This window comes from Penaeus vannamei, chromosome 42 (genome assembly GCF_042767895.1).
Source record: "Penaeus vannamei isolate JL-2024 chromosome 42, ASM4276789v1, whole genome shotgun sequence".
In the NCBI taxonomy this organism is placed as follows: domain Eukaryota; kingdom Metazoa; phylum Arthropoda; class Malacostraca; order Decapoda; family Penaeidae; genus Penaeus; species Penaeus vannamei.
In genome coordinates, this window is record NC_091590.1 from 1639317 (window position 1) to 1654316 (window position 15000).

At 34.6% G+C, this 15000-nt stretch overlaps 2 protein-coding genes across 3 annotated transcripts in view; one reads left to right on the forward strand and one right to left on the reverse strand.

Moving 5' to 3' along the window:
* LOC113818745 (voltage-dependent calcium channel gamma-7 subunit) overlaps positions 1-3434 on the forward strand; it is a gene marked incomplete in the record, with an annotated part of 53292 nt that extends 49858 nt beyond the window's left edge. The window contains 2 exon segments of the mRNA XM_070118616.1: positions 615-757; positions 1569-3434. Of these exon segments, the coding sequence (XP_069974717.1) occupies positions 615-757; positions 1569-1676 (251 nt within the window).
* Positions 3435-5250: 1816 nt separating this feature from the next.
* LOC113818750 (sortilin-related receptor) overlaps positions 5251-15000 on the reverse strand; it is a 40445-nt gene continuing 30695 nt past the window's right edge. For both annotated transcript variants that reach the window (XM_070118615.1, XM_070118614.1), the window contains exons 27-37: positions 14026-14149; positions 13180-13285; positions 11512-11614; positions 11074-11308; positions 10496-10698; positions 9510-9689; positions 9050-9184; positions 8310-8581; positions 7778-7968; positions 7450-7647; positions 5251-6784 (exon numbers count right to left, since the gene is read on the reverse strand). In XM_070118615.1, coding sequence (XP_069974716.1) covers positions 6720-6784; positions 7450-7647; positions 7778-7968; positions 8310-8581; positions 9050-9184; positions 9510-9689; positions 10496-10698; positions 11074-11308; positions 11512-11614; positions 13180-13285; positions 14026-14149 — 1812 coding nt within the window. In that variant the 3' untranslated portion in view covers positions 5251-6719. The remainder of the gene's footprint in view (positions 6785-7449; positions 7648-7777; positions 7969-8309; positions 8582-9049; positions 9185-9509; positions 9690-10495; positions 10699-11073; positions 11309-11511; positions 11615-13179; positions 13286-14025; positions 14150-15000) is intronic.

Below are 15000 nucleotides of genomic sequence, written 5' to 3' on the forward strand. Positions count from 1 at the left end.
TATATATATATATATATATATATATATTATATATATATATATATATATATCTATATATATATATATATATATATATATATATATATATATATATATATATATATATGTGTGTGTGTGTGTGTGTGTGTGTGTGTGTGTGTGTGTGTGTGTGTGTGTGTGTGTGTGTGTGTGTGTGTATGTGTGTGTGTGTGTGTGTGGATGTGTGTGTGTGTGTGTGTTTCAATCTACATTCTGTCGCATCATGTATCTGATTACCGATATCTTTATCTCTCAGTTCCCTCCGATAGATTCCATTTACATCCATATTTCGCTTTTTCAAAATTATCCTCCTGTGGATTGTCCGGCTGTGTCTCCCCCTCATGCTGTTCCTCCCTCGATGCTAATCCTGTGGTGATTAATTCTCTTTCACATATTTATCTTTCTATTTTATAATCCCAAGTTATTAATCTTTATTTCTTTCTCCCACGGATCCGTTTCTGAATTAATTATATTTCATAATCCACATTTCGCCTTTCTTGCTCTCTCACACTCTTCTTCCTCCAATGTTATCCTATTTTAGCTTTATTTCACCCTCTCTCTACCGCTACATTACTCTTCATTGTCTCCCTCTACAGCTGGTTGTGCTCTGATCGTGATCGAGGTGGCCGTCACCCTGTTCCAGTACCAGGCCGCGAATCTACCCAGCCGCCACCCTCCCGGTTCCACTTGGCACTATGGGTTCTCCTTCATGCTGGCCTGGATCTCATTCATTGGAGAAGTAAGGAGTATTTTTGGTTTGTTCTTTATGGGAAGTTTTTTTTTAATTCTTTTTTCTTCCTTTTTTCCTTTTATTTTCTTTCTTTCTTTTTGAATTATTATTATTTTTTTTTTTTTTGAGGGTGTGGCATGGTGCTTCATTTTTATGGGATGTTTTTCTTCTTTTTTTCTTTTTCTTTTTTGAGGGTGTGAGTGGTGGGTGAGTCATGTGTACACATGTGTATGTGTGAGTATGGATACACATGCATTTGCATATACATATACATAGAGGTACACTAATTCATATGCAAATACGTGGATACGCATAAAAAGTATGATATCCATAAAATTTGATGACAGCATGGGCTAATAAAAGCAAAAGATAATACATAAAATGAAGTAGTAGTTGGTATTATGGAACTTTCGTGATACCAAAAGGAAGGTGTTACCATGGAGGGCAACTAGGGGGTGGGGGGGCATGCACCCTATTTTTGTTACCTGGCAGGGCTACTCTTTAGAAATTCATAAATCACTGTGTTCTCCCCACCTCTAAAATATTACAAAATCTCTTCCCTTTGATCATCTATTAGAGTCTAATCTTCAGTAGTTATGTCACTGCACACCCTTACTTCTATGAGGTGTCCCTCCCTTTTCACTACTTGTTATGGGATAGCCTTTGGAAATTCTTGTCACTGTACCCCTATCCTCGGCATTTTTTACTAGTGCCCCATCCTGTTCCTCAACCTGTTATATAATAGACTTTAAAAGGAAAGTATTTTATGGAGTCCCCTAACACATTACCAAAATATTACAAGGAACTTCCTTATTCACAGGCTGCCGCTGCCATTGCTTTCGGAGTGTGTTCCCGGAAGAGAAAGAAGGAGAAGGCACCAGATGACCAGTACGCCATCGAGGAGGAACCGACCATCATTGGCCGATAGACAGTGCCATTCGAAGGAAGTGTGTTCTGATAGATTTTCTTTCTTATTGGAGAGATTACTCGCCGACTGCAGTAAAATTATTGTAAAAATGTGAAATGTGATTTGCATGGAGGTTTGCTGACTTTCATAAAGGAGATTAAGGGTTACTTAAGGTACTCGATTTATGGTTCTACCTAGTCTATTAGTTTTGCTACTTTTATAAAGTTTAGCTCCAAGTAATTCATCTGATGAATCTTGTGTAGCTGGGAAAGCATTTTTTCATACAAACACTAGATCTAAATTAGCTACCATATGATAAATTATATTTTCAAAATTCCCACGCTACTTGTGCAAAATGCACAAATTCTACCTAGAAATATTGCAACAATATTTACATACACAGGAAAACTGAGAATATTCACCTGTAGTTAGCATCTTATATAGATTTAATTTTCTATTTGAGATCACATGGCCTTTCTAAATACTAAATATATGAAGGTATTCCTAGCTAAGATAGAAATGACAAAACAATGCGTGAATAAAATCTTGTTATCACTGATATTTTTTTACTCTCAAATATTTTTTCCATATATCTTGCAAACCAGCTATGGCTATGCCAATTGAAATATTCTTGAAGGTCTTTGAATTATATATATATATATAAGAAATACTTATTTCATACCAGTAAAGTATTAAAGAAATTAGTATCTGATATTATAAATACAGTCTTGGAAAAATGTAAGGCACATAAACCTGTTTGAATTCTCGTTCAAGAACATTTTGAACCTTTTAATTGTTAATATTGCTTTCAGCTGTATGTCTGTACTTGACTTACAACAGGTTAATGAAGTTCTATTTATGTTCATTTTTGACGAGATCACAGAATGTTAGAGAAGTGTAACATATTATTATCGTCCTATATCTTTAATTCATAGTTATATGTAATTTTCATATGTAAATAAGTTAACAAAGACAATTTGTTGTAGCACGTTTTCTTTTTTTCTTTTTTTTAATGGTTTAAAGTAGTTAGTGATTTAAGATTCTTAATCTTTACTTTACACAACACAGAGAATCTGTAGATGTGTACATTCTACATCTAATGTAGATTCAAGAATTTTCTTTGTTTCCAACATACCAAAGGATATCTTAGAGAGACAAATATAAAACACATGTTAAAAAATACTGAACATGTCATGTGGCTAGTCATGGAGCCCTTTTGTGTGTTGGTAACATTCCTTCTTTATTCAGCTCAGTTCTTTCACCAATATCCCCTGTATCCCATGCATATATGTGCGTTCCAAGTTCCATTTTTGTGACTGCCAGCATTTACTAGTAAATATAGAGTCTATTCAAGTACTTATCTTTTTTATAAGTTATCCTCAACAGAAATCGTAAATTATAATTATGCGGAATTTTCCGGATTTCTATTCACTGGTATAATGCTGGTCACTGCAGATTCTCTATATAATTTAAGAGATATTAAATTATTTGAAGTTATGATAAGAGATTGAAAAAAATATAAATTCATACTAATCATTATCACAGTGTAATAATTGGTCAAGGCCATCTGTACTGTCATAGTATAGTGTGAAACTTCATGAACGTCCTGATGTGCGAACTTGACCATTTCTTACACATGAAATTGCGCTGTGTCACTTCAGTGGGAAAATATAATTCCCTAACCAAATACTTTGTCTTGAAACTTTCAATGTGTGTTCTCCATACTGCCATTCCCCTTCCATGGATACTGTTTATTACAATAAAAGACATTTACCTATCTGAAGAATCTTTTAATATGCATATATGTTTGGTAGGCATTCTGAAAGCCATAGGCACACATTAAAACACACAAGGAAAATGAAAACAGACATTAAAGTAACTCACACTGGTATTCTCAACAAGCAAAATGTGTGTCATTTGGTGTATTGATTTATAGAATAGTCAACATGTCCTGAAAGAAGCCAAGGAAAGATGTCCATGAATATACCAAATATGGCAATCATTATTATCATTATGTTTATATGCTAAAGTCTGCATTCTAGTGCTCACATAATGGGTCATAAAATAAGAAAAAAAATTAACAGATGAAAATTTATAATAAAAAGAAACTTTGCCCTTGTAGTTTTTTATTAATTGCATTTACACATAAATGTCTTTGCAAGTGCTTAGTCCCACCTATCTCAACTGTTTACCCTTTTCCTTGATTTTCAAAAAGATTATTTTTTATCAGTATCAAAATAATTCTAATAATTATCATGTAAATAATATCATTAACAGTATTGATATCAATAGCATTTGAAAAACAAAAATATTTTTACCCAAAATACAATGTACCTTCATTGTACAACAAAAATCGATGGAAGATTGTATATGCACCTACAACCAAAGGTTTAGATTTTCAATGTTACAGGTAATACTAGTACTCAATAGTAATTATGTACCAAAAGTTCCCTGGCTGTATCTGGTAAAAGTTTACAGACTTCATATTTAACCTTTTATATACAAAGGCCCATTTACAGTCAGCATAGATAGTAACAGTGGAGTTGGGAAGAAGGAAAATAGCATCAAAAGTCGTGTAATATCTACGGGAAACCTACCCTTCAGCCTTTTCCTAATCTCTGTAAAGGGTTAACATAAAGCTAAATCATTTCTGGATTTAAAAAAAAATAAGAAATACTTTTCTCCATTTTATTATCATTACATCTGAAGCAAATATACATCAACACAGTTCATAAGACTCATAATAATAACATCATTACTGGGTTTAACAATGACATGCACAGTTCCTGTCATCAATACACTATTTTTTCTATTTTCAAAGTAACTGCATTGAGACTGAACATGCAAAAAAGTATGAAAAACAGACAGCTGTTTTGATACTTGGTATGGTTTATAAATACTGGAAATTGCTGTTTTATATATGTATATATGTATATATGTATATATGTATATATGTATATGTATATGTATATGTATATGTATATGTGTATATGTATATGTGTATATGTATGTGTATATATATATGCAAATATATATATATATGTAAATATATATATATATATAATATAATATATATATATATATATATATATATATATATATATATATATATATATATATATATATATATTTATATACAAATATATATAAATATATATATATATATATATATATATATATATATATATATGTATAGGTATATGTATAGATATATGTGTATATGTATATGTATATATGTATACATGTATATGTGTATATATATATATATATATATATATATATATATATATATATATATATATATATATATATATATATATATATATATATATATATATATATATATATATAATGTATACATATGTATATATATTGAGGATGTGTGTCTCAGGCTCATTGCACATACTGTAGAGTTAGAGAGCACAATTAATATGTACCATTACCAATTATCAGAGAAAAAAAGACTTGTAACTTAAAGGGAGTGATTCAAAAATAAAATATTCTAAATTGCACATTGCCTTATTGTTAATGCTACAAACATTTAATGTAACTGTTTTTCAAGGTTTCATGTACACAGTCCAATACCACTGACACAATAATTAATTTCTCTTTATCTGAACATACTTTCACTTTCTTGTTTTGTTGCAAACTGAAGGAGGAAAAACGTCTCTCTTTATTTAAACTGATATAATTCTTCTTTAAGAAAAGAAAGCTGAATACCATTTATCTATCCAAACAAAAGATCTTTATTTGTTCAAGAGTGAATGAGAAATGGAAAAAAAGCAAACAGTAATGTCACCTACAACTCTATTCTCATTACCTCTAGGCTAAGATAATCGATTTATCACAACATTATCACCGCTTCATTCACTCCTCACTCTTTAAAATCAATGAATCAACATTTCATGAGAAAAAACTTGCCTCAAGCGCAAAATAAAAGGAACACACTACACTTCTTAACACTATGTACTTTACAAATTTGTAATGCTAGAAAAGTATCGTTTTTACGGCCAAAGTAAGGAGTCTCTGAAAAATGTGTCAAAAGAGACGGAAAAAAAAAAGAAAAAGAAAATTTTTCCTGAAAGCTAATCAAAAGATACCTTTCTGAAATCTGACACTGAGAACAAATGCCACCGAGTCCCAAATTCACTGCATATAAATACGTACCTGCAACCGTGATACGCACTGAACGTCACAGAAGGTTAAGCAGTGGAATTGTGGACTGTGGGTAACAGTTGCAATAACACTTAACTAACTAAATAGACATTCAGAATTCAGGATATATATATATATATATAGTGTGCCTTAAAAATTACATGAGACATCATATTTAGTTTGACTTAATTGTTATTGTCAATTAAGAGTTTCAGGGAATGTATGAATATTGTATATAATCTTAAAGAAACACTGACCTGTTGCGTACCAAAACACATTAATGCTAACTTCTTGTCATATAAGTGTTATGCTTTTTAAAAATTCTGTGAAAAGCGTTACATTACAATGCAAGTATGTTACGTTTTCTAAAAGAGGTGAAGTGCATATATTACAGAATCATAACTGGTTATATGATCAACCTAAAGTGTGAGACCAAAAGTTTACATAAATAAAATCACAAGACCAACTAGATTATGCAAATAACACCTGGAGATCTTGCCAATGCCTATAATGTTCTGCTCTCTCTGAAAAGAACTCTCTGATAAAACAAATTTGTAAAAGTGGAATTTGTGAATCCAATGCAAATAAAATCAGGCTAAAGAAAATTACATACATTTCTTAGCTCCTTAATTTTGGGGTTAATACTAAAGCTCTCTGAATAAAAACTTCCACCTACATTCACACGACTCACACCTCCAATGAACTAAATAAAACCATATTAGGATTTCACCGAGAGAACCAGCTTCACTAGTGTTAATCCAATACATCACCACAATTGTAATATACATGTGAAACAATAAAGTAACAAAAATATCTTATCACAATTCATCTTTGCCCTTCTTGTCCTCAAACCTGTTGTGGGGCCGCTGCAGAGGAGTCAGCAGCGAAGAACGCCAGACTAGGCCGACATCAGGCGATCACCAAAGGCTCATCATCGGAAAATCCACGGATCATGGGAGAATCATCATCTTCGTCTGAAATGAGAAGTTTGAATTTAAGGGAGAACTGGGAATACACAAATGCAATTACATGAAAAACGGTTAATATTATCCTCTTACCAAATTACAACCCTACTGATGTGAGGTTGGATGACATACATGCCATGTCCATCAATATTTTAGTTCGTTCATTTGGCTTAGATATAGATGGCTTCATAAGTGCTTAGTCACCAAAGAATCAATCACTAATCCTACCTAAATCACCTGTTTACTCTTTCCATGTGGATTCTTTTTATTTTCTACTGCTAATAGTATTGTTATCAAATACCCATAACAATAATAATAATATCATCTGTATCATTATCAATATCACAAGTAAAATCATTTTCCCAAAAAATTCAAGGAATGGAGAAAACAGGTGAAGAAGTCATGTAGGGTATACTAACTGACTCCTTGGTGGCTAAGCACTTGTGGAGTTATCTGCGTGCAAATAAATTACAGAAAGTAACTCCAGTGAACAGTACGTGCAACCAGCAGTAATAATTTTAATTTTTTCCATAAAAGTGAAGTATGCCTCACAGCTGCATCTCCTATACTTGCATATGAATTAATATTATGCTGCAAATATAGGAAAAAGAATCTAGGTTTTTCATACTAATTGCAAAATTTAAGGATAGAAATTTGTATCACTAATGACTTACCCAAGTTATGGTCTGTGGTGATGAGTGTTGTCCCTTGAGAGCGATCGTAGTGGGTGTTTGCAAAGGTTAAGAAAGACCTTGCTAAGCGTCGATGTCTGACTCCAAGTACCCCTACAACCACAATCAGTGCTATGACAACCAAGAACACTGATATTCCAACACCAACCACACTTCCTTGTGACAGCACAATTTTGTCACCTGGTGAATAAGGAAGGAGTATTAATAATCTGAGCCAATTTCAGCCTTAAACTAGTATTATCAGTCTTCCATAACAGTAAGGTTCATGGAGTACATCATTTGATTTGACACTTCAACATAACCCTTTTACCTATGGGCTTCTCAAGCCTTATGGAGTGTGACTGTGGTGACAGATACCCATCGACATCTTTGAAAGCCACTGTAGCAAAGTAGATTACTCCAGGTGAGAGGCTGTCCACCTTTACAGGAGGGGTACTGCATGGATGGGCAGTAGCATCACTCATGTTCATGTTCTTTGAGATGTAAAGGACATAGGAAGAACTGCAAACCAGAGGAAAAATAAGTATATTCCATTAGCATGTATTTTAGCTGTTAAATGCATTCTTTAAGGATCAATCTATTCAAACTACTAACTACTACTTTTACTGTTAATGAAATTACTAAATATCCAAAGATAAATAATTCACAACTTCAATGCAATGTGCATTACTATAAGTATCATTAGTATATCAATTGCATAGCAATTCCTTACAAGATGACATCTTTCCACTATCAGGTATCCTTACAATGTGACAGCTGTCTACTATCAGACCTTACAAACTGACAGCTATCTACTATTTGACCCCCTCCCAATCAAATAGTATTTGAACATGAAGCCTTACGTTTGGTTTGCCATTTCTTGCGGGAAATTTCTACTCCTTTTCCAGAAGAACGAGTTATCACTTGGGTTGTAGGTGAGCTCATATGGTGGTGGGATCATTGGACCGTTGATAACGACAGGAGGAGTTGGACGGGCATCTGGCTGCGAGTTCTGAACAGTGATTAGATACTTGCCGCCCCAGTGTGATTCAATGGTGTGAGTCTGGTTCATGGTCTTCTTACTGGGGAGCTCATAGTATGAAGTCTTGTTAAAGAGGACATCCCTGACTGTGAGCTGAAAGAAAGTGAGGGTATAAACCAATATCAACTCGTGGAAAAAAAATTGAGACAGCCTTTTAGGGAAATTGCACATGGACATTGAAGATTTTTATATATTTATGTCAAGGTAAAATGGTAAATTAAAAGTATGGGTAAAGGAATTAAAGTAAATCTCAAGCTAAAAGTCTGAGAAACCTTGAGAGGAAATGCAAACAGGCAATTTATTTCTCTTTTCATAAGATGTCTAAAGGGTAAATAAGGTTTATTTAGGACTAAATTTTTAAGGTTAACTTTGACAACAAAGGCACAAAAGATCCTTCATTATCCCTCTCCTGCATCAATGAAAATTAAACATATGATCCTTTTACTACATGGTATAAACCTAAACCTAAAATTCAAAGTTTCTGAATGAAATTTTGAAAATCTGTAATTCTAATTTAACGTTAACTCCTTGAACGACCCCAAAATGAACCCAGACACTTACCAGATACTGCAACTTCTGTTCTAGAAGCTGCCGACAGGCTGGCTCCCACGTGATGACCATGGTCTTGTTGTCATGACTCGTTCTCTGGGCTTTCAAGTTCTTAGGCGGTGAAAGTGGGTCAGCGAGCGTCTGCACCTGTGACAATAGAGGCTTGTCAGTTGAGAGAATGTTTCTAAATGAAAGTGTTATTAGAAAGGGAAAAACAAGTACCTTTTGTAATCATGTACGTAATCTTCTTCCTAGAATTTGAATTCAAGTCTAATAAGCTGACCAAAATATTCTTGAAAGGTGAATGACCATAGAAGGAAAATGTAATTACTAATCTATATAGACACCCATAAGCACGCATACTTCCCAATCAGATATCAAATAACAAAAGAATAACAAACATAAAAACAAATAACAAAATAACAAACAAAAACAATGCATAATCAAAACACAAGAAAGAAAAAAATCCTACCTGTTTCACTGTCGCTGGGCCAATCCCCATGGGACCTCCCAACATGACAGCGATGTGATACGTCTCACAGGCATCCAATTTGTCGATCATGAAAGACGTGGTGTTGGTCAGGCGGACATTCTTTCCGTTCTTGAGCTCGCTGGGGCTCTTTCCCCAAACGACACGGTAGTCCCAGGCAATCTAGGATGAAATTAAGATTGAGAGGCTGAATATTGAAGAAATACATACAAAAATTATAATTGAAAGAAAGAAATATCAAGATTGATGACAAACACGTTACCATGAATAATATATAAAAGTCGGTAGAATGGCTGGAAATGAAGGAGATGAGGAAGAGACAGAAAGAAGATAAAGAAAGGAGAAGAACAAGGAGAAGGAGGAGGGGGAGGAGCAAGAGGAAGAGGAAGAGGAGGAGGAGGAGGGAGGAGGAAATGCAGCAGGAGGAAGAAGAAGAGGAGGAAGAGGAGGAGGAGGAGGAGGAGGAGGAGGAGGAGGAGGAGGAGGAGGAGGAGGAGGGAGGAGGAAGTGCAGCAGGAAGAAGAAGAAGAAGAAGAAGAAGAAGAAGAGGAGAAGAAGAAGAAGAGGAGGAGGAATAGGAGAAAGAGGAGAGGGAGGAGAGAAAAGAGGAGGAGGAGGAGGAGGAGGAGGAGGAGGAGGAGGAATAGGAGAAGGAGTAGGAGGAGGAGGAGGAGGAGGAGGAGAAGAAAGTGAAGGATGAGGTGGAGGAGGTGAAGGAGGTGAAGGATGAGGAGGAGCAGGGTGGAGGAGGATGAGATAAAGGATGAGGATGAGGAGAAAGAAGAGGAAGAGGAGGAAATAATGAGAAGGAAGAGGGGGATAAACAGCTGTCAGAAAAGAAGAAAAGTAAGAACACAAATAAATATAGAATAAAGAAATATATGAATTTCTTAGAGGAGAGAAACAAAGACAGAGTCAAATATCTTTAATCGCTTACATGATGACTGAAAAAAAGGAAAGAAAATTACCTTGCGAGTTTTATAAGGCGGATCAGACCAAGTCAGCTTAACTGCGGTGCCAATGTCTTTAACAACTTGTACTTGCAGTGATGTGACTTCTTTTAATGCATCACCTGGTGTTCTGACTTCGATGCCGCTCACAGGCCACAAGACTTTATCCTTGAACGGGGTTACCTTAAAGAAGTACGTCTGTCCTGGTGCAAGACCTCTCACTACCAGGGAGATTTTAAAAAAACGATTAGAAGCTTTAAGATTTACGATGATGTTATTTGAGTTCCACTAGCAAAATCCCCTTTAGAGTACGGTTCTGATGGAGTAGGAAAAAAATATTTGTTCCTAAAATTAAACACCTGCATCATGCTTTGTTTGTCTTTAAAGAAAGAGGTGAAAAATCCCTTTAAATTTAAGAACTACATCCTGTTTATGTCTAATGCATTCCCATTCATTAGTTCAGATTGGGGTCAATTTGGACTTATTTTTTCATAACTCTGTTCTAGCTCATACATTTATTAACCAAAAAGAAAAATATTGTCACATACAATGCTAGATTGTGACATACTCCAAACAACCAACAGACCAATACCCACCATGTACTTGATTTGTGGTGGTGTTCTCAATCACATTGCCGGAGAGTAATTTATTCTCTGGCTGGTTATGAGTGACCATGTAACCTTCAGCGCCTACTACAGCATCCCAGGAGATGATGGCACTTGTCGAGTTGACACTGTTGACGACAATTGCCACTTGGGTTTCTGTGGTCTGCACTTCAACCTTTTTCCTTTCGCTTGCTGCACTTGTGTAGGCTTCATTTGTCACTGTTACCTGGAACCAATATGGATGTACAGATAAAACTGCTTGTACATATATTTTTATCTATCCATCTATCTGTCTATCTATCTATCATTTAATCTATCTATTATTCTATAACAAGATGTTCACTACTCAACACAAAATTGCAAGCATAAAACTGTCATTCCTTTCTTTCTTAATAACATAAGTATAATTTTGATACCCTTGACACTTACCCACACATAAGATCCATTCTTAAGATAGGCTGAAGGGACTGTAAAATTCGTTACGTTGCCCAAAATCTGGTGTTCACGCGCTGGGTTTGGCGGGAACATATACCTTGAGAAGAATACAGGACATTACTTCAGAAACTGAATAATATGAAGAGATGATTAAAACAGCATGAAAAATTGGAGCACCTTGATATACTTTAATTGTGTTTATGAATTGAGTAACTGGTGACTGTCCACTGTAATTTGTTTTGTGAATTTTGTAAGAATAAAAAAATAAATGAATAAATAAAAATAATAAAAAATATATAAATAAGGCCACACTACTCTTACTTGCTGCTTCTAAGACTTTTCAGAAAAAAATAGGAGCAACTTAGCAAAAAATAAAAGAATAAAAATAAAAATTGCAAAAAGTCTTAGGTGAAGATATAGGGGTTACAGAACATAAAGAATAAAAGGATTATTCAAGTTTTCAGCTTTTCATGGCATTCATCCCATTCTTTGATCTATTACACAATTCTGAATAAAGAACATTGTTTTTGACTGAATTTAAGTGTGTTGCATTTGCTACTATTACTGTAATTTTTGTTTTATATGAAGTCAATCCAAAGTTTAATAAACCAGTAACATTGAAAAAACAACAACCCATTCCCAAAAAATAAAACCCAATATAACAAAAGTTTGCTGTATTGGGTTCCTTTCCACTGGTGTTTTGGTCTTCTGTGACATACAAATTTTCAGCTTTGCATAGAAAACATTGATCTGCTCTACTGTCTACATGCTCTATGAACTATTCTACAAGTAAACTCTAAACTAAACTAATCTTACAATTTAAAACTGTAAGTTTAGTTTAATTCTAGAGTTTAGGGTGGTGCACACCAACACACAACAAAACCCTCTACGGCACCATATTGTTTTGAACGATAAGACTCTTCCTGATTGGTTGTCCTCTAGCATGTGACTACAAAGAAGCTCTCTGATTGGTATCTGGCAGCATGTGCCTCTGATAATGACAATATTTCTAGGCTTGCAAAAGCAAAACCTGTAGTGGTTTTGTCCAGCTTCCCCCCCCCCCCCCCCATTGCAGAAAATTGAAGCAGCAAATCCGAGGAGCAACAGAAAAAATCAGTGTGGCCTAAATACAAAATAAGTAAATTGTACGACACTCTGCAATCACGTGAAGGATTTTCATTGCCAAATTTGTAAAATTAAAAAAGTTATAACATATTCATTAAGTGTGCATGGCCTTCATATTGACAATACACTATATATTTTGGTAATGCAATTCTATGAACAAATGCTCTACATAAAAAATATGGCACTTTTTGGCTTCTTATATAAGAGCCCAGAATGCCTCAACTGATATTTCTTTCTTGGCAGTGTAGAGTGCACTTCAAGATTATGTGCAATTCAAAAACATTTGTATCATCTAATAAAATACTTATATTTAGCCTCACTGATAAAAGACTGATCTCTGGGAGAAGCTCCATCAACTTTCACCATTAGTAGAAAGAAGCCACTAAATAATGGTTTCTCAACAGAACGCCTCTACCAATTAAAATGTTTCACCTATAGGCTGTTTTTTTCTACCCCATGCATCAACACGCTTTTTGTCAAGCAACTTTCCCCTGAGTAAATTACAAAATCAAAGTGATAAACAGAGCACCAACTTACACATGATACATGGTGATAGGTCCGTTTGGATGAATTGGGGGCATCCAGCTGATCACAACACCGTATCCAATCTGTTCTGCTTCTACGTTGAAGGGAGGGCTGGGAACTGTGGGATATTATATTCATGAAATACCAAATAACAAATTTCCTATATTATCAATATAGAAAAAAGGGATCACTTTTTAAAATAATCATCTGAATAATGGAGTTCTCTTTATTATAGTAAGTAAAATAATCATATTGTACATAAAAGTTAAATTAATCCCAACCGCTACTGTTTCTGGAAGTTACAAAATATGCAAGATGCTAAATCAGTAAAACCTCCCTAATAAATGATAACACTCTTGTTCCAACTCCTTCAGAAAAAAGAAAAAAAAATCATAATTTACAATGGACCCTCAAAGCCAGTATTCCAGTCTTGGCTGATAAACAACTTGGCCTGATCTATTGTAAAGGGCATTGACAGGCACAGAAACGAGAAACTAGCTTACCACACTAAGTACTGAAGATAGTAAAAGTTAAAACAATAAATGATATCTCTAACACATGTCTACACTGACAGCCTTTTTGTTACTGCATATACACAGTAATAAATGCATATCTGTCTATCTGTTTGATAGCTATACGTTTATCTGTCTATCTATCTATCTGTCCAGCAGATACGTATGTCTACACTGACAGATATGTATTAATATCTGTGTATATGCCAGTCAATATATTCAAATATACTTTGGGTCAGGCCTCGTACAATTTTCACAAACAGGCTGAAAGACAATCTTTCATAATACAATGCCTGAGGCAAGAAACAGTGACTTACAATCCTCCACCAAAACAAAATGAACTCACTTCCTTGTTCAGTATGGATGATCTTGGTCTTGCTTGGAGGGAAGATCTTGGTAGTGTTCTTCTCGCGGATGTATACTTTCACTATGTATTCTGTGTACGGCTCTAGACCAGAGAATGTGTAGGTCTGGAATGAGAATTCGTGGGTATGAAGTACTATTACTTTATAGTTTTATATAACAGAAAAAAATTAAGACACCCTCTACCAATTATGTATTATTCAAGTTGCTAGGATAGCACCAAAAATATTCCATTCATAAATTCTCATTCATAAATGCTATACTTAATAGCAAACAGAAATTTCCATAAACTTTCAAAAGTATATGAAACAGTATGACATCAATTACAAAGTTATGCATCAAATTTTGAGGAAATAGCCTCACATCTGTAACCTCTGCACAGTCAAATTCCATAAGCAGATATACATCATGCAAGGATTAACTGATACCTCAATAAGACCAAGGTACCACAGCCCAAACTTGGCCTTGGTCCCTGAACCTTTTGCCACCCAGTCTTTTTTTTGCTCATGTTCAAATTGCACTCCCCTCTCACTTGGCGTATCAAGACTGGATTTAGCACATTTTTACCTATATCACAACTGCACAACAATGTCTAATAAATTTCTAAGATGAACATAAACTACTAAGGCTCAGCCTCCATGACAAAAATGAAAAGATCTGGACAAAGTAATCCCTAAGCCTGATCCGCCTAATTCCCCTGAGAGTGTCTAGAACAGACCAGGCCCAAGTGATTGGCGTATCTTTGAGATGGTATGGTTTCTCTTGGTCATTTTTCTGATGTTTTGTATGCTTATAATCTGCCTTATATTTGCAAACTTCTACTTTAGGAAGGAGTATTGAAAGCTCACAGCACTCTCTTTATCACTACCCATAAGTTTTTTGTTTTTTTTTCAATCTCAGGTCCATAATCATACTAGTCTTGAATAAAGCCCAAAGCTGCACAAGACAGAGAACCAAA